Source organism: Pempheris klunzingeri, chromosome 19, assembly GCF_042242105.1.
Source record: "Pempheris klunzingeri isolate RE-2024b chromosome 19, fPemKlu1.hap1, whole genome shotgun sequence".
NCBI lineage: Eukaryota > Metazoa > Chordata > Actinopteri > Acropomatiformes > Pempheridae > Pempheris > Pempheris klunzingeri.
This window is the reverse complement of record NC_092030.1, coordinates 9,005,001-9,025,244: the sequence shown is the minus strand read 5'-3', so window position 1 is coordinate 9,025,244 and position 20,244 is coordinate 9,005,001. Positions and strand designations below refer to the sequence as shown.

Genomic DNA, 20,244 nt, shown 5'->3' with positions numbered 1-20,244 from the left:
CAGTGTGACTCATGAGACATAATCCTAAAAAATAAGATGGAATATTTTTACCATTACTGGCCCACCACACTGATAAAGTGAAACTAGTTTTTGTTAGACTCCTTCCCAAGAATCCAAACATTTTGATTGCAAGTCAGGCATGTCTGATCTGGCCACTGTGACTCATGATTACCAGAAAGCAGCCGCTCCGTTTCCTGCCCTGAGGTCTGCAGAGATTTCACAATCATTATGAGCTCCAACAGCAAATGGATTTTCCAGGCATGTGCCATTATTGGAGTTGTTTGAAGGAGTAACTTGACACTGGGACTTGTTTCTGTCAGACTTTAAGCTTGTGTAGACCTCAAACAGAATTTATTCCTTGTGTACGAGCCGTAACAACCAGTCGGACTTCCTCATGTGAGTATTTTTTTTCATCCTTGTAAACATGCCTCGGTTTAGTAATCCTTAGTAAGGTATGTATTTTTCTGACAATGATGTATGTATTATTCTGACAGTGACGTATGTATTATTCTGACAGTACACTTTTATTTCCACAGGTATCAGATCTAATGAGCAGCTGATTTTGGTGTCTTTTCCTTGATGAAATTGTTAAATCCATGAAGACTTGCTGACAAATTTGCCTCAAAGGAATAACAACTGGCTACAAATAGTCATTATTAAGAGGAATATAATGATCACATGGATATTACTGGTCTCACTGTTCTGCAAGGCCACACAAGATGGACATGGCCAAGAAAATGGTGAGTATGTCATTCTTTTACTTATAATAACCTGCAGGTGTAAAGACTGATGCTATACTGTGTCAGTAGTATGAGGATGTTACTCTATTTCCAAGTGGACTTATAATGAAAATTACATTGTATTTGAAAGCAATGATGTAATATTTATTTACTTTTACTGTAGATGGTACCTGTATATATATATATATATATATATATATATATATATATATATATATATATACAGTTGAAACAAGAAGTTTACATACACTGTATAAAAAGACACATAATCTTTTACCAGCTTCTGCCAGCATCTTCACAAGGTCTTTTGCTTTTGTTCTGGGGTTGATACACATATTTCGCACCGACAAACGTTCATCTCTGGGACACAGAACCCGTCTCCTTCCTGAGCGGTATGATGGCTGGACATTCCCATGGTGTTTATACTTGCGTATAATTGTTTGAACAGATGAACCTGGCACCTTCAGGCGTCTGAAAATTGTACCCAAGGATGAACCAGTGTTGTGGAAGTCAACAATTCTCTTTCTGATATCTTGGCTGATTTCTTTTGATTTTCCCATGATGTCACACAAGGACCCAGTGTGTTTGAAGTGTGCCTTAAAATACACCTCCAATTAACTCAAATGTTGTCAATTAACCTATCAAAAGCTTCCAAAACCTTCCATATCATCTGGGCTTTCCCAAATTGTTTAAACGCATAGTAATCTTAGTGTATGTAAACTTATGACTTTGAAGAAAGTAATATAAAAATCTCTAATGAATTCTCTCTTTCATTATTCTGGCAATCCTAACTAATCCTAACTAACCTAAAACAAGCAAAGTTTAGTCTGATTTAATGTCAGACAGTGAGAAAAAAAAGATTATGTGTCTTTTAATACAGTGTATGTAAACTTCTGGTTTCAACTGTATATATATATATATATATATATATATATATATATATATATATATATATATATATACAGCCTATTTATTGTATAAAAATGTTCACATCGACTGACTGATAGAGAAAGTATACAGCACAGGCACGGCTTTCTGTCAGGGTGGAGGTTGGACAGAGAGAGAGAGAGACAGAGAGAGGTTTTGCTTTATTGGACAGGTGGCAGTGGAGGGGCAGAGATGAAATAGTCAGAGAGAGATGACAGCTTAAAGGGTGCCAGTACTTGAGTTAGTCTGGCCGGGCTGTGAGGGTATGTCTAAAAGACATCAATACAGAATTACAGAATTAAAGAACTATTGGCAATGTAAAGATGCATAATGGAAATGTGAGTAGAAATGGAGGTGCAGCGGCAGGGGGGAGGGAAGGGATGCTTGGATAACATATAGAGAGCCTTTAAAGAAAGGTTTGGGAACCACTGGCATACAGTATTTAAAAGCCTATGTTTTGACTGGTGGATCGGACCACCTCAGCCCACTGTGGTAACACACACACCGATGAGGGCCTCAACCAGCAGTTCATTTCTAGGCCTCCAAGGTTAGTTACTATACGTACATGAGGTGGATGTGTTAGATTAAGTAATACTATGCTTAGGTTTATATTTACAATAATAATATGATCATGTTGATAATGATAAATACTAGGCTTATAATACAATAATAGTGTCAGTCCTTTATCATTCACACTATTGTAAGTCAGATCTAACACACCCGTTAACAGTTTTAATCACTGTTAACTGATGTGTTAACTTGCTTAAATAAAGCTACTAAGTTAACACAGTCCTTCTCATTTTCTAAACCCTTAAAAGACCAATAGGAGTAGATTCAGACCCAAACTGAACAAATGATACATGGACACAGTTCTTTCAATTTCAATTCTTTCAAACAGCTCAAATATCTCTTCAGCTGCTACAGTTAGTCGCTGCTTCTTAGAAGCTCGCAGCATTTGCACTTCACACATTTTACTGCAACTTTTCCCTCAAACAGTCACTCTGACATGTGCTGTGTTGCTGCTGTTGCTGTTGCATGTGCTGTGTAACCTTTGGGTCCGTCTGTTTCCAGGTAGCCAGCTAAAAGTTGGCTTCATTTAGCATTCTTGATTAACTGGAGATGAGTCTGGACTGGAGAAGTTTGCACAAAGTCCACTTCAACAGGTTTATCCCTACATACAGGCTCTGGTAGACACAGTTTACTTTACTGTGCAAAGGTGGGGATTCAGTAGTATCATCACTTTTCTGTCAGATAGCTGTTATAAGATCGTGGTGCATCTCCACAGCTGGCACTCCAAACTTTCTTTCTTTTTCTGTTTTTCTTTTGCATTTTCTTTTTGTTTTCTTCTAGCCCAACATTTTAAATAATTGAAATGAAATGTGCAAATATTCCAAACAACAGACAAACTAATACAGAGATGATGAACAAAGTAAAAGAATCTGGTAAAACCATATGTATAACCCTCATCCCCCTGGTTAGCCTTTAAAACCAATATGTGCACGTGCTTGAAGTGAAGTTGTGAGCATATATAAGGACATTGTTAGTGTTTAATAATGTCTTTGTCAACAATGATAACTTCTCGAATGAAGAAGTGAATAAACAGTTATTTATTAACTATTTACACACATGTACCTACTTATTCAGAGGCACATTTTCCTTACTCAGCTCACTTGCTACATTTCATCTCATGGCTTCCATAGCAGGTGGAGTCAGGTCAGAGTAAAGCAGAAGTAGTTGTAAATGATAATAATTACTGCATATATTTTAATGTATTTTTAGGGCCCGAGCACCAAGCGGTGCGAGGACCCTATTGAAATGCGAGCATGAAAAACATGCAAGGGAGGAAACATGCCAGTACCCAAGAACCAAGAGGTGTATGGACCCCATAGGCCCGGAGCAGGAAGGGGTTGAAAAAGTACATGAAATGCAACCAGGGGGACGAAAGCATAATTGAAATGCAAGGAATTCTTCTTATTATTATTCTTCATCTTCTCCTTTTCCCCAATGAATTGCATTTTTGGGGGCCTGAACATGCACGAAAACTCATGAAAGTTTGCAGAAAATTCAATCGTGGGGAAAATTTTCGTATTTCATAGGTTTCGCAAATGGGTGTGGCAAAATGGCTCTGTAGCGCCACCTAAACTCAGCCCCGGAACTGCGTTTTATGTACATGTACGAAATTCGGTGGGTTCGTGTATCTCTTCAAGACAGACAAAAAAGTCTCTTGGAGTGAAGACCTAAACCAAACAGGAAGTCGGCCATATTGGATTTTTCACGCATTTTTGGCGATTTACAGGGGATGTAAATGAACGAACTAGTCCGAGGGGGTTGAAGCGATCGACTTCAAACTTGGTCAGCTGGTAGAGAAGGCATCAACGATGAAAAGTTATTAAAGGTCTCTACAGATTTGGAACGGTTTGGGCGTGGCGAGCTGTCAAAATTTAGTGTCTCGCCATGACTCGCCATCAAACAGGAAGTTGTTAATAACTTGACTGTACATGATCCAATCAGCACCAAACTTGACATGTCTGATGAGAGTCTCGCCCTGAAGACGTCTACATGTCAATATTCATTAACAGTCATAGCGCCACCAGGTGGCGACAGGAAATGCTATGTTTCACATGATGATGGCTCAAAACCAGCCAGTTGATCAGATCCACTTCAAATTTGGTCAGGAAAGCCTCAAGACGTTGATGTTGGTCTGTCGTGAAAACTGTGTGCCTCCGTCAAAAGCTGTTGCCGTGACGACGCGGCCATTTTCGATAATGCATTTTCCTTCGCCATGAGCATTAAAAATGCTGTAACTGTACAAGATCCTATCTTCACCAAATTTATACCGTTTGATGACTGTCCAGCTCTGAAGACATGTACATGCCCATTTTTAACAATAGTCATAGCGCCACCTAGTGGCGGGAGGAAGTGCATGTTTTTTTCTCCAACGTCTCTCTCTCTCAGGAGATTAATCACAGATATTTCAAATTTGATCAGTGGAGAGAAGAGGGTCTGCTGAACATGTACATGTAGAACTACACTCATTGTGCCACCTGGTGGAAACAGGAAGTAACACCTCCGTGCCAATAATCATTTGATTTGCATGAAATTTTCACAGTGTAGTCAACACTTCATATACTGGAATACAGGAGGTCATTAGTGGCTGTTCTCTAGCGCCACATAGGGGACACAGGAAGTGACATGTAACTCCTTCATGCACTGTCCAAAATACATGAAAATTCTGAATTGCATGGAAGGGTCAGAGTCCAGCAACAGGACGAAGCCGCCGCACGTCCCGACATGCAGGAAGGTGCGAGGGCCCTCCAACGCTGCTTGCAGCTTTAATATTGTTTTTACTGTAAGGCGTCCTTTTGACTGCCTTGAAAGGCGCCTAAAGTATTATTATCATTATATCCCATATTGATACGAAGACTCATCTTGCATGATTAATGTGTTATATTGTTAATCAGTCAGTATCTGTTTTTACAGTAGTTACTGATAATTAATAATATTGATAATATAATAAACTTTAAGTCACACTTTCCTTAACAACATTACAACATGTACAATAAAGCCAAAGAACACAAGCACATATGAAGTGAAAAGAATTTTTTTTAAAAAAGATAAATGAGAACAATATAGATAAAACATATGAAATGTTACCCAAAACTTTCACAAAGAGAAAAGTTTGAAGTTGGGCTTTGAAGGAAGAGAAGAGCTCTGATAGCAAAAGCCTGATCCTTTGTTATCTGTGACACTGGATTACCCAGCAGGGCTCCATTTGCTAATCTTAGTGAACCTGGAGGGTTCTGAGCAGCTCTGACAAATATTTAGGACCATAGAAGTTAGTAATTGTTGACTAATTAACAAATGAACAGCCCATATAGATCATAGACACATTATAGTCTGTGATTGTGTGTTATAAGCCATTCATTAATGTTTATATGCTGTGTTTCCGGAACAGATACAGCCATCCTTTGTAAATAGTTCAATTCACACGAGTGGATTAATCATTTAAATGTAATATCTTTTGGAAAATATGTATCTTTTATAAAATATATTGTTGATAATAAATTGAATGTCTCCACTTGTGAAACATGAAATACGACCAAACTACTGTCTTGGTGTCCCACAGTGGCTGTACCCCGTTTGTTTGTCTCTTGTCTCTCAAGGACAGGATAAGGTCTCTAAACTGTAGTCTGATGGTGTTCCTCAGGTGTCCTGCATTGTGGAGCTCAGAATATGACTCTTAGCAGCTCTGACCAGATGATCCTGTTAACATGGGAAGACGACCCCTCGTGCTCTGCAGTAGACGACGTGCTGACCTACAAGCTGCTGGTTCTCATAGCAGACAAGCAAACGCATCATGTAAGAGTATTTCATGAATGTTGCTGACTTCCATAACAACAATCTCAGCTTCTGGAATAGCCAAACAAACATGAATAACGAACATGCCTCTAATTTGGTTATGAAAATGCTTTAGGAGGAAGTTGCTGTGATGCCTGACCAGGTAGGATCTACTCACTCCTGGAGCTGGACATCTCATTTGGCACTGAAGTGTGCTTCCCATTCAGTCAGACTCAGTTCCCGATACAAAAACCAGACGAGCACGTGGATACAAGAACGGACTCTTCCTGGTTACCATTCACTTCATATTTTGATTATCAAAAACATTCAAGCTATCTTTTTTGCACATGTAACAGTCGTGGCACTCCTCATCATCTCTTATTATCATGCTTTTGCAGGGATCGAAACATCAAAACGACCAGAGGTTTTTCCACGGGACAGAGTGTTTGAAGTTGGCAGCAGTGTCACCTTCTGCTGCGTTGTGCCGGCAGGGCAGATCTTTAGCAAAATGTACTTGACTGGATATGATGATACTAATATGGACATTACCAAGATCAGTAATCAGACATATGCACTGACTGTAGCCCTGCACCTGCCATCAAAACACAGTGGCACTGATGTAAAATGTCAAACAAAGACAAATGACAATGGCGCTTCCATTTATATTGGCTGTAAGTATGAATTAGTATTGTGCTGACATTTGTAATCTTGGAGTTCTACATTTGGCTGTTCCTTTTTTTCTTTTGGTTCTTGCCGTCACTCAGACCCACCAGGCGACAGGGACCTGCAGTGTGAAACCCGAGACCTAGAATCAGTCGACTGTCACTGGACAGTAGGAAGAAAGACGCACCTAAGTCCAACAGTTTATCAGCTACTTGGAAGGTATAATGGTCTGGGTTTCATTGCATCATCTGTAATTGATTTGTAATTGAAAAACCAAAAAATGTAAATCTGTTATTTGTTTTAATATCAAAGACAAAAGTTTTGCTGTCAGAATTGAAAATCGAAAAAAACAATTACAATTGTCTGTTTTGGGTTTAGTTCCTTATATCGACTGAAGAGAGTCCATCATTTGTTATTTCATTTGAAACCAAAACTGGATCTATGTATCTATTGATCCTGTGCTTGCAGAATGTCACTCTCTTGTAGAATAGCCCTTCTGTCCTCTTGGCTTTCAGCTGGACTTCTTTACACTTCACCTCTGTTCCCTGTCTGTCTATTATTCTGCTGTTCCAATGAGAAATGAAAAAGCAATTTTGTTTCTTGAGTGGAAACTAGAAATTAATGGGCAAAAAAACAAAAAACATGTAATAAAAGCCAGACTGGTTTTGATTGGTTCTTAATTTTTAGATTCTAACAGATTTACATTTTTTTTTCCATTTGGAAATGACAAATTATGGATTATGTGATGATACCTGGGCCTTTCAATTTGCATTTGTCAGTCAAATAATCTCAGAAAGAGAACCTCCAATGAGCGACTAGAAACTATGGAAGAATAATAGCAAATTGTACAATGTGAACTTCTGGAAATGTTAAACAGGGGAATTCAAATCACATAAGTTCATGCAGATGGCTTTCAAAGCAAAATATCTCAATGGTGTAATTCAGTGATATTTATATTTCAAGTGGTCAGTGGTTATATGGTCAGTGTAATAATATCTTGTTCAGTTGCTTATACATTTAAAATGTATAGCCTTCTGTAACTTCTTTATTGGAGTTGCAGTCCTGGTTTGTGTACTCTATATGTATCACACTCAAAGTTGTCTTTTCTTGGCTTGTATCTCAGTCAGTGTGCAGATGGGTCAGACGGGAGGTGCTCTCTAACACTGAAAGTGGATTTGGGTGAGAGAAACTGGACATTAACGGCACAAAATAAGCTTGGGAGGGTGGAGCTCACAGACAGTGCAGACCTTACAACAAGAGGTATATTTTTATAAAATGATATGAACAAATATTTTTGTGTGGTACAATACTTACTTGGCTATTGACATCTCTTTTTTGTCTCAGTGCACATGGCTGCTCCAGAGGGAGTAATGGCTTCAACTGTGAATGCCAGAAATGTCAGGCTGAAGTGGTGGTGGACGCAGCAACATTACAATAATCTCAATATAACATGTCAAATAGATGTTAGCCATGGTGAAAAAAGATCCATAGTGAGTTAACAAGAGAAGCACTGTGACACATTTCTTTGTTTTTAAAGTAAGATTGTTTTCTACACTTATATGCTAACATCGTTCTCTCCATATTGTGTTTTCAGAGTGAAAGCTTTGGAGTTGGCCTTCATTCTGCAGATGTGAAAGATTTGATACCAAATTGGCCATATAATGTATCAGTAAAGTGTGGAACAACACAGCATTTCTGGAAATGGAGTGACTGGAGCGCAAGTGTTGCCTTCCACACAAAGACTGATAGTAAGCATTAAAGAAAAGCAAATGTAACAGATGTGGTTTACATTTGCTGGTCATTGACTGTCTCTGTGCCCCACAGTTCCAGCTGCCCTTGATGTGTGGATGCAGGTGAGGGGTGACCAACTTATCGCCATTTGGAAAGTAAGTGAGATGAGTGGGAACCACCTTCTAATGAGCTACTCTTTAAAAAGTCTTTGTAAATTGGGATTAGTAGCTTTATTTGTTTATTACTAGTGGCTTTATTCTCATTCAGTAAAGCTTAGTAGATCAGATATAAACTGTCAATAAGAACACATTATGGGTTGCCAGGTTGTGAAAAAGTCTTGTGGCTCTCTGTTTAAAATTAAACAATATCAAAGGATTCAGCCTTAAAGAGGTGATTTGAATGAATGTGTATGTATAGTATGAGTCAAACATTTGGACACACCTTCTCATTCAATCGATTGTCTTTCTTTTTGATCATTTTCTACACTGTAGATTAATATTGAAGATATCAAAACTATGAAGGAACAAGTAGGCACCTTTTGCATTGATGACTTCACACACTCTTGGTATTCTCTCAATCAGCTTCATGAGGTCGTCACCTGGAGGGTTTTCAGTTAACACGTGCCTTATCAAGAGTTCATTTGTGGAATTTCTTTTCTTCTCATTGTGTTTGAGATCACCAACTGTGTGGTGCAGAGGAAGGGTTGGTACAAAGTTCTATGCAGTGAACAGCCCTATTCTACTACTGCTGTTGCCCACTGCTTTCTGTTTTAATCCATATTATGGCAAGAACCACTCAGCTAAGTAAAGAGAAACGACAGTCTGAGAAGCTCAGTCAGTCTGGAAAACTTCAAGAACTTAAATGTATCCTCAAGTGCAGTCATGAAAACCATCAAACTCTGTGATGAAACTGGCTCGCATGAGGACCCCCCCCCCAGGAAAGGAAGAGCAAGAGTTCCCTCTGCTGCAGAGGATACCTTCATTAGAGTTACCAGCCTCATCAGAAACTGCAGATTCACAGCACCTCAGATTAGAGACCATATAAATGCTTCAGAGAGTTCAAGTAGTAGACACATCTCAACATCAACTGTTCAGAGAAGACTGCATGAATCAGGCCTTCATGGTCGATTCACAGAAAAGAAGCCACTACTGAGGAAGAACGACGAGAAGAAGAGAAAGAAAGGAATAGACATTAGACCAGTGGAAATCTGTCCTCTGCTTTGATGAGTCCACATTTGAGAGTTCTGGTTCTACCCACCTGCAGCACAAGACCGTGTTCCTCGTGGGTTCAACCAGCACTGACAGATCACCGACGCTCAAGTTTCCGTTTATTTCGGAACATACAAAAACAACCACAAGTTCTTTAACTGAGGGCTGCGTCCTGCCTCTTGCCCATTAGCCCAGATACAGTCCTGACAGGTGGCTCCTGCTCCGGTCTGCTCTCCTGCCCATGTGTTCCTCCTCCTCCCAGGTCCCGGCGTGCTACTGCTTATATAGGGAGAGAGGCAATTTACTGCACCTGTTCCCAGGTGCGTTGGTGCTACTTACCTCTCTCCCATGCCATCTCCTGGGCCAGTCCTGCAACTCTCCCTGTTGCAGCTGAGCTCAAAACCAGCCCCCATCTCCACACCACCATGTCTTTGTGAGATGCAGAAAAGGTGAGCGGATGGTTTCTACATGTGTGGTTCCTACTGTGAAGCATGGAGGAGGAGGTGTGGTGGTGTGGGGGGGCTTTGCTGGTGAGACTGTTGGTGATTTATTCACACTGAACCAGCATGGCCACCACAGCATCCTGCAGCCACATGCCATCCCATCTGGTCTGAGCTTAGTGGGACCATCATTTGTTTTTCAACCGGACAGGTTTGGGATGAGTGGAGGAAAATCAGCCTACAAGTGCTCAACCATCCAGGTGACGACCTCATGAAGCATAATGACTGAATAGAAAAAGTCTTCAAAGCTGTCATCAAAGCAAAAGGTGGCTACTGTGAAGAGTCTGAAATATAAAACAGATTCTGGTTTATTTAACACTTTTTTGTTTACTACCCAGTTTCATATGTGTTTCTTCACAGTTTAGACGTCTTCAATATTAATCTACAATGTAGAAATTAATCAAAATAAAGAAAAAACATTAAATTAGAAAGTGTGTCCAAACCTTTGAGTGGGACTGTATACTGTATGTGTATGTGTGCCTCAGTATGTGCACCATCTTACAAGCCTAGTTTATTACATTTCCTTCTGTTTTGTATTTAACAAAAGATTAAAACTAAACACTACACTAACATTACATAATATAACATATTACATATATATAGCAAGAATGGTATGAGTATGAACATCATATATAAGTAAATGTCTTTCTCTTGTCCTAAAGTATATATACACTGTTGCCCATAAAGTTGGAATAAAATGTTTTTTTTTACCTCTTCTCATGAAATGATTGTGACAATGTGATTTATTCTTGATAAATAAAGTGTATATCTTCTCAACTTTATTGATCAAACTCTTCCAAACATATCACAGTGAAACTTAAACCATAATTAACCTTTGCAAACTGTGTATTCAGGCTTTAACAAAATTGGGGGTATTGAACAATTATTCCAACTTTATGGGCAACAGTGTACATAAATAATCTCCACTATAAACACATTATTATTCAGAATTTCAGATGACTTACTGACTTTTGATATTGGTCTATTAAAAGTGAGGGATGGGGATTTTTCATATTGTGGCAAACCTAATGTTTAACTAATTAATGGCTTTAAACCAATTTATAAAGCATTAGTACGTCATTGAGTGGCTGATCGATTGATCAATAAAGCTCAGTAACAACTTAAAAACTCTCTATAGAGCGCGATCTCCATACATGTGCTTTGCCAGGTAAGCCTAAACCTTGACGGTACCTCTCTGCAGATGCCACTGGACAACCAGAGTCATGGACAGATCACAGACTATGAGGTGACCTGGGCAAAGACCACAGGGGGACAACAAGAAAATAGAACCACAGTGCCACATATGAGTCACAGTCTTGCCCTCAGTCTGGACCCCACTGAAGAGTACATCATCACAGTTATAGCCCGGAATATGAATGGCAGCTCATCCCCATCAATCATCACCATCCCCAGCCACAAGCCAGGTATGAAGCCAACAGAGCAGCTCATATTACAGTTAGGAATGAATTCAGACCATAAGCATGCGCTAATGACCTTATAAAGTTGTAGGGAACATGTTGGCAGTCGTCATCATTCTCTGTAGGTCACTATGTCACTATGAGTGATGCCTTCTTTATTACACAGTCACTTGGACTTCCCACTCATTGGTTAAAGCATTGGACAGATTTTGGTGTGGCTAGTCAGCCTAACCACATCTAAAAAATCCCCTGCACTCCAATAAAATGTTTTCTCCATGGAGACGCCTGTAAAACTGGACAGGACACCTACACCTACAAACAAGGTCGATTGTTAATATGTTTTTGTGTGATGTGTCATGTGATGTGGTGTGTAACATCCTGTTGGAGAGCAGGGAGATAAACGCAGAATGGATGAGCTGGAGGGATGCCCATACTGTCCTAGTTTAGATGATATTACAAAAGATTTATAATGAAGGCTGATCAAAAAATGAATGAATAAATAAATAAATGCTTGCTATCAGTTGCACTATTAGAGCCACAAGCAACGTAGTGTTATGTTGTTTTCAATTTGTAGCCTAATTACTGCCACATCAACATTGTGTGCTGGTATAGTGTAGCCTGTCATATCTATCTATCTATCTATCTATCTATCTATCTATCTATCTATCTATCTATCTATCTATCTATCTATCTATCTATCTATCTATCTATCTATCTATCTATCTATCTATCTATCTATCTATCTATCTGTCTGTCTGTCTGTCTGTCTGTCTATCTATCTGTCTGTCTGTCTGTCTGTCTGTCTACTTACCTACCTACCTACCTGTCTGTCTGTCTGTCTGTCTGAAAATCTGAAAGTTCCAACATTTTATCATTAATCAACCTAACTGCTGATTCTGTGATCAGCAAAGACATTTAATCACTTTACACTGATACACAAGGAAGAAGACATTTGTGGAATGATAGGATGGTTGATTGCTTGTGTCAAATCTTTCAAAGAATCTTCATTTTCAGACAAAACCAGAGTGAACACCTCTTGGATCGTTGGCAGCAAAGGTGGCTTCGACCTGTCGTGGTCTACCAGTCCTGCAGCTCGCTGTGGCTACATAGTGGACTGGTGTCCTACCTTAGGGTATTGCACAGTGGAGTGGATGAAAGTGTTCAACAAAACTAGTGCCAGTATAGTTTCAAGTAAGTCTTACTCTTTGCTCACAACACAGTTACACTGATGTAACATTGCATGTCCTTTTGTTACAATACATCTTTCTCCTCCGCAGAAAACTTCAGTGATGGGGTGAGATACACGCTGTCTGTATATGCCTGCACCCAGGGAGCTCCAGTGCTTCTTGAAAAAAGAGAGGGTTATGTCACTGAGAAAAGTAAGTAATACAACAGTATTACTGTTTGTCAGTCCCATAAATCTACACTGTGACCAACAGTTTTTCACCCATGTTTCACCCTGCTAGTAATAGACAATGGCCTGTTTGGATCCCTGAGATGGAAACAGATGGATTCTAATGTGGAGGTATCCTGGGACCCTATAAATCTAAGAGAACAGTCTGCTTTCATCCGAGGCATTGTTCTGTATTGTCTGGACACCAACAACAATAAAATCATCAATGTCAGCACAGGTATTGTGACATCCACACATTTTCTGATGGTAGGCCACAAATGATACTACTAAGGATTTATACTCACCTTCTGAGCCTGTCAGCATACATATACATAATCAGGAATATCAACAAATTACACTAGCTGAAATGTTGTTTTCACTGACCTCTAGTGCTTTAACACGACCTCCTTGCTGCAGTGAAGTGTATGGTCCTGGAGAAATCTAAAGACAGTGAGACTGAGAGCACCAAAGTCTTTTATTGTTGTACAAGAAGAGCGAACAGTTCGTACAGAGATGGAGGTCTCTGTAGAAGTGTGAGCTCCAGAGAGTTTCACACACAGGATATTTATAGCACACAGTGTGGGGTGAATCATGACGTATATCAAAACAGCTTATCTTGTCAGTACAGTTGGGGTAGGAGTGAGGAGGAGCATGTGGGTATACAGTTGGTACTCTTCTATTACATGAAGAAGGCACAGTCAGCATATACAGCAATTTCCCATTACACTACCCTAGGGTGTGTGGGTAAACAGTGACATCATTGTAGGGTTGTGGTTACAGGTGCAACAGAACACCCAACCACACCCATTGATTTTCATCCTGGCCCAGATAAGAAGGTCCTCCACTTTTTACAACAGCCTGTTTGTGTCAGTTGTTGTCTGCAGAACTGTGACAACATCGTCTATGTAGCTTCTTACTGCTGGTTTGCCACTGCCCTGACTCAGATCTCATTCTTTGGACCATCTTTCTCCCACCAATCAAGATTATCAAAGGCTCCTGTAAATAGGATAGAGATTGGACAACCCATCACCATGCCTTTTTTGTGCTTCTGCCAGGTGTTGGTTTATTGAGTTGTATACCAGATGTAGAAGTTCCTGATGTAGGTAGATATCAAGTTTTGGATGCAGGTGTGGTTGTGAAAGAAATCGAGGGCAAAGGTGATGAGTGGGTGTGGGACAGATTTGTAAGCATTTGCCAGGTCCAGACACAAAGTAATTGGTCATTCGTCTCGCTACCACAGTGAAGAAAATCTTGCATCTTCCATGTGAAGTAGGGTGATGCATCTGAAGTGGTTGATGTTTCGGGAATGTTTCTCCTTTGGAATGAAGGTGGTCACAGCTCTGCTCCATGCCAGAGGTCAGGTAACAGACATCAGGCTCCACAGTAGTCTCAGCAGCATGGAGCAGTTCTTATATAACTTATATGGTACACTATTTGGTCCAGGTGCTGATGCAGATCTTACTTTCTCTACCACTTTCTTGATGTCTGTCCACTGGTTTGCTGGAAGATGAGTTCTGGAGGGGGAAGCACATATCCTGGTGAGCGAAGGGAGTTGTTCTTGCTGCTGTTGCTGAGTTGTTCCTTGATTTGGTCCCCTGGCTCCTGCACAGTTGTTTCAAGCGCTTCTGAACCCGGCCCGCTCTCCTTAGTTTTGCAAGTCTGATTCTTAGCTGGTCCCACAGGACCTTCAGACCTTCCCTCTCTTGCTCTTCGGCCTTTCCCTCACCAACTTGAGGGTTTCTGTCTCTCTTTCTGCCTAGGCTTGTTCTTTCTTTTTCCATTTCTCCAAATCTCTCCTTCCTGTCTTCATAAACATTGTTACCAAAGAGGTTGAGCTTGGTGGCTGTGCTCCTGCCAACAAATGCCGGAGAATTAGATGTAGATGCTCTAAGCATCTCCACAATTCCTTGTCACTGGCTCTTTTCCTCTTGGCTTTGGCCTTGCAGACTGGATTGTCCTTTGGGATTCTTTCTCTGATGGGCTTGCTGCTTGTATACTCCATGGACTGCCCCTCCTGGTGCACCTCCTGCTGGGAGAGCTGCCGTGGTTCCTTTCTTTCATCGTCTGCAAGCTTCATCAGTAAGCTCAGCAGCACTGTGATGCTCAACTAAGCTCTGAGCTCTACTGGTCTCACCTACTGATGCAGTACAAACTTGCTACTGGTTCCTTAGTAGATTCATAGGCCCAGGTGGGTTGTTACTTAAGATAAGATAAAACTTCATTGATCCCACAGTGGGGAAAGTTCACTGTTATAGCAGCTCAAGAGAATGGCATAAAGCAAACAATTAAAGAGAGAGAGATTAAATAAACATAATATATACAGAAACATTATATACACAGTAATACAATACAACTTTGGACCATCTGCAGCTGCACTTCATAAGGATCTTTTGCTTATTAGTCATTGCCATTTTGCTCAATTTATTGTCTTTGTTGTGTAAGTTCTATTTTTTTATTGTGTGAAGTGAAGGCAATAGAGTGTGACAGGCCAGTGCAGTGGTGAGTTCAAGGGGAAGGTTTGGTTCAATGATTTCCTTGGATATTGGTGAAGATCAGGAGAAACAGTTGCGATATTCAATGTGTCTAAGAGAAGTTATAATTATTAAACATTAATAATACTGTACATTAATTAGCCCTTATTTATGTTCCTGCATACAACTACATTATAGTGTATTTCAAATGATTAATCAAATGTCTGTATAGTGCTTACATAGCAAGTGTTACATGTATACTTTGATCTTGAAGGGACTTCATGTTCATTGATTACCACAAGCTCTTTCTCTTGGTTTAGATGATCCTAACGCCACCAGCCTGACAGTAAGAAACCTTAATGTCAGTTCCTACACATTCACAGTGAAGGCACAGACAGGAGTTGGAGAATGTGGCGCTGCAAGCATTACTGCCACCTTGGATTCACTGAGTACCTTTCTTCTTTTCTGTTCTTTTACCTTTCAGAATAAAATCCATTTTCTCTAGTAAATTAATGGGAACAAAATCAAATTATTCGTTGTTTTATTTGACTTACTCCTGTTCCTCATCTGGGCTGTTTGTCTTAACTCACCAGCTGATAGCTTGATCAAGGCAATCTTCATTTCTCTGGCCATTGTTTTTGGTCTCCTTTCCCTCATCAGTATCCTTTGCTGCAGACACTGGACATGGTAAGAAAGTCAGCACATTCATTTTCTATGCAATTTGCAATTTGGAGTTCTATTTTCATGCATTCTTTCACCCAACAGTATCAAACGGAAAGTATTTCCTCCAATCCCAAAGCCAGTGTTGGACAAGTGGTTGACATCAGAGGTAGGTTCACACACCCTTGTCTCACAGTTTACTTGTCACAGAGTATAATGCAGCTCTGAAGGGAGCTCTCTAAAGTCTGAGGAAACAGAGCCCTGATGATGTTAGGGTTCAAACATTCAGTGTCTCTTCTATTGTGCATCATTGGTTCACAGCTACCTCCCATCTTTTCTATGAATGCAAGATCATTTTGTCTGTTATTCAGGTTGGAACCAGTCCTCCGCAGTGTCACCAGAATGAAGCAGACATCATGGATATTCCAGAACTGCACTGTAACCCACAAGAGCTTGTGAATGGTTTTGTCTGTCAGGAGAACATGCCTTTTGTTTTTGCACCTACTCCAAAGGGTTACTACAATCAGCCCCTGATAAACTGCACTCCACCATCCCTCACTGTATCCACTGCAGCCATCGCATCTCAGCCAGTGTTACCATCCTCTCCATTCAGAGGTGTATTTCCGAACCCATCATACAACCTGATAATGCAAACTGGGAATCAGCAGTCCAACTCAGGTCCTTATCTTCAGGAAGAAACACCTTTAGAGAGAAGCTCCAGTGGATACCAGCCTCAGAGTGACACAGAAGCCGTCAATGTGAACCAGTCAGAAGAGCATCCAGAGAGTTCTATGTCCTGTATCTTCACTTACGTTTTTTTACCAGATTCAACTCCAAGTAGCTGTTGAATGCACAGTGTAAATAGACTGTTGAATATAATAATGCTACCAGAAAACAGATTTAAAATTTTTATGTGTACACACATCAGCTGTCGAGAACAAGGTCTGAGCCATCAACATGTAGCCCTGCCTGTCATCACATTCTCCGCTGGTATAATAAGCTGGCCAAAGGAGGAGATAGAGGCCACTGATGTCAAGACAAGGAAGCTCTTCACAATACATGCAAACCCAGCGCCCTGAGACTTTACATTAAATGGAGTGAGCAAGTGTGCACCATTGACAGATAGAAGAGGTGGAGTTTCAAAGTACTGCTTTAATGTCAGAGTGAAAACTTATCTCTACAAAGTGATCCAAATTAAACTACAAATACAAAATGCATGTTTACAGAGGAGAGTAGTGCGGAAATAGGTAGTGTGTATGAGAAGAAACTTGTGATTGGTGTGGTCAACTTTGTGGAGAGCCTGTACCTGTACCTTCCAATTATAGCATGATGGTGTGCCAAAACTGGTGCACAAGTTTGATATAATCAGACCATGCAACCAATCAGAAGTCTCTAATCTGTAGCCAAGATGTCATATGAGTTTAAGTTAAGTTTAGTTGTTTTGCCTGTATTTGATAACAGACAGTATCGAGGCAGACGGGAAACAAAGGATATATGATGTAAAGCTTCCTGACTGGAATGAAACTGTGGACAGTGCAGTTGAGTGGCATGCAACTTACCCGTTTAGCTACCAGGATACACGTTAGTATCCTCAAGGGTGGCTTTCTGTTTGCCACTCTCCAATTAAGCTACACCGGTGAAACACCTGGCCAACTGTTGCTTCACTGTCTCTTGGTGGCCTTCCTCACTAGTTTCCTTGCTCTGAATCTAAACACATTTAAAGCTGTGGCTAATGACTAATTAATGACTAATGAAAGATTAATTTAACTATACTGAGGGGGGCTCGGTTACATGGAAATGTTTTGTAACTATTTGTGATTTGTACTTTTCAATAACCTGTCAATGGAATTGCTTTGAGTGATGTTTTGTCTTCATCGTGGAGGTTTTGCCACAGTGTTGACTTACCAAAAGTTGTCTGATATAGGTGTATTTACGCTACAGGTGTATTGATACCACAAATGCAGGTGTATTTACACTATAGGTGTATTTATACCGCAGACACCAGGTGTACTGGTATTCATACTAAAGATACAGGTGTGCATTGAATCATAGGTGATGTATTTTAGATGATATAGGCCATGTGGTAACATTTTGCCTTATTTCAAGTTTCATGAACATGTGGTGGAGACTTCTAGCACTAGAGGGAGCCAGCACTATGGTGCTGATCAGAGGAATCTGAGCGGACTGAGACTGAACTGTTACACAGAAGGTAACTACACACATAGTTAGTTAGTTACATGCAGTTTTGACGTACTAGTAATTATTGGTTTGTTTACATTTTATGCTATTTTATATTTTCCACTGCTTTTCATGGCAAATATACACGCTTCATTTGAGAGCTGCAGTCACTTTTTTTTCTTTTAGGCTTGTGACCCTTTCAATTCAATTCAATTCAATTCAATTTATTTTGTATAGCCCAATATCACAACAGAGTTGTCTCACAGTGCTTTACAAAGTTCACTGAAATAAACAAGTGTAAGCGAGCAAACAATCTAATAAAGAGTCCAGCAGTCGATGAGGCCAAAGGATCAGTCCGATGGATCAGTCCGAGGCATCACCTGCCCTTTATGACCCTCCTTCTTCGGGAAGGAAAAACTCAAAAAACCCAGTGGGAAAAGAGAAACCTCCGGGAGCACCACAGTAAAGTAGAGATCCAGCTCCCAAGGACGGACAGGCTGTAGCCTTGGACAAACACACATCCATTGGCTGGTGGAAAACCACATCTGCAGGACCAGGACCAGGATCCACAGGAACCAGAGAACCACATCAGCAGAACCAGGACCAGGACCCACAGGAACCAGAGAACCACATCAGCAGGGCCAGGACCAGGATCCACAGGATCCACAGGAACCTGAGAGATGAGAAAGCACAGAAAGGCTCTGGGGAAGATAACAAGTTAGAGGCAGACATTTGGCTGACATGAGACACCCTTTAAGAACAGTGTTTAGTTGGTGCTTCTTGTCAAGGTTCAGATGTGTGTGAATTGTTAACGGTTCCACCAAAGAGACATCTCTCCAAACTACTCAGATGGTTTAATTTGAATAACTGTTTGAGGGCCAAAGAGGTCAGATCATGCAGTATTTTACATTTAAAAAGTATTAGTCCCAAAGACTAAAAGTTTGAAATCAGAAATAAAGAAATTTGATCATCAGAACTTTTTTTTAAATCGTGAACCCTCAGATTTAGGACTCTATGGAGGTGCCTGCCCCCTGGGTTCAGAACCACTTCACTACCCAATTGCATAGTTACAACTAACTCCACCTTGATCACCTATGACATTAAATGCTTCTCACGCATTGATGCATTAGTATTAATAATCTAATAATCTCATGTAGAATCACATGTTCTTTTACCTTTGGTATTTTAAGTAGGCTCCATTATACTACAAATCTTCTGAAGTGTTATTTCAATAGAATATTGAATGCTGGACTTTTACTTGTAATAGTAGTAGTAGTATTAGTATTACTACTTTTACTTAAGATAATGATCTGAGTGCCTCAGGCACCACTGGTTATTATTCCCCACCCCCACATAGACCTACATAAATGCAACTAATGACTGCTATAAAATCTTCTGAGCACCAGAATATGTTTGAAGTGCTGAAGTAGAAACATTATTGCATTCACTGTTACTTACTTAAGTAAAAGGTTGGTGTAACAGTATTTGACATTTTTCTTATTGTCAAAAGTAAAAAGAGTTATTGGTTTAATATCCATTACGGTTTATGTTATGTTCAGTCATTATTCCTCATAGTCATAAAGCCTGAACCATGTTCCTGTTATGCCTCTGTATTTTGAACATGTGCAGTAAAATAATTTTCTGTTTGGATGTTTCAGATGTAAAGTCCTTTTAAATGGGACTCCTCTCCTCCTCTATTCTGTGTCTAGTATGATGTCATCATGCCTATTTGTTCAGATGAAGTCATCCATCCGTCCATTATCTATACCACTTATCCGTCAGGGTCGCGGGGGAGCTGGAGCCAATCCCAGCTGACTTTAGGCGAGAGGGGGGGTACACTCTGGACAGCCAATCACAGGCCCACACACAGAGACAGACAACCACTCACACTCACACCTCTGGGAAATTTAGAGTCACCAATTAACCTGTATGTGTTTGGACTGTGGGAGGAAGCTGGAGAACCCAGAGAGAACCCATGCAAGCACGGGGAGAACATGAGAACTCCACACAGAAAGAC

The 20,244-nt window shown here is 40.3% G+C and overlaps 2 protein-coding genes across 2 annotated transcripts in view; one reads left to right on the top strand and one right to left on the bottom strand.

Annotated features, from left to right (window-relative positions):
* Positions 1–20,244, bottom strand: part of thap1 (THAP domain containing, apoptosis associated protein 1) — a 107,877-nt gene that overhangs the window by 42,434 nt on the left and 45,199 nt on the right. The window lies entirely within an intron of this gene.
* On the top strand, positions 671–18,380 carry LOC139218803 (leukemia inhibitory factor receptor-like). The gene is made up of 17 exons (XM_070850498.1): positions 671–740; positions 5,875–6,026; positions 6,142–6,295; positions 6,404–6,676; positions 6,770–6,887; positions 7,792–7,928; positions 8,013–8,158; positions 8,263–8,416; positions 8,493–8,554; positions 11,309–11,531; positions 12,540–12,716; positions 12,803–12,904; positions 12,992–13,156; positions 15,710–15,838; positions 15,983–16,076; positions 16,155–16,218; positions 16,421–18,380. Exons 1-17 carry the CDS (start codon positions 671–673, stop codon positions 16,895–16,897), a joined length of 2,697 nt encoding a protein of 898 aa, XP_070706599.1. The 3' UTR covers positions 16,898–18,380.

Coding starts and splice junctions, on each gene's coding strand:
- LOC139218803 (XM_070850498.1), top strand. CDS start 671: ATGATCACATGGATATTACTGGTCTCACTGTTCTGCAAGGCCACACAA. Junction 8,159..8,262: donor ATGGTGAAAAAAGATCCATA/GTGAGTTAACAA, acceptor TTGTGTTTTCAG/AGTGAAAGCTTTGGAGTTGG. Junction 16,219..16,420: donor ACAAGTGGTTGACATCAGAG/GTAGGTTCACAC, acceptor TCTGTTATTCAG/GTTGGAACCAGTCCTCCGCA.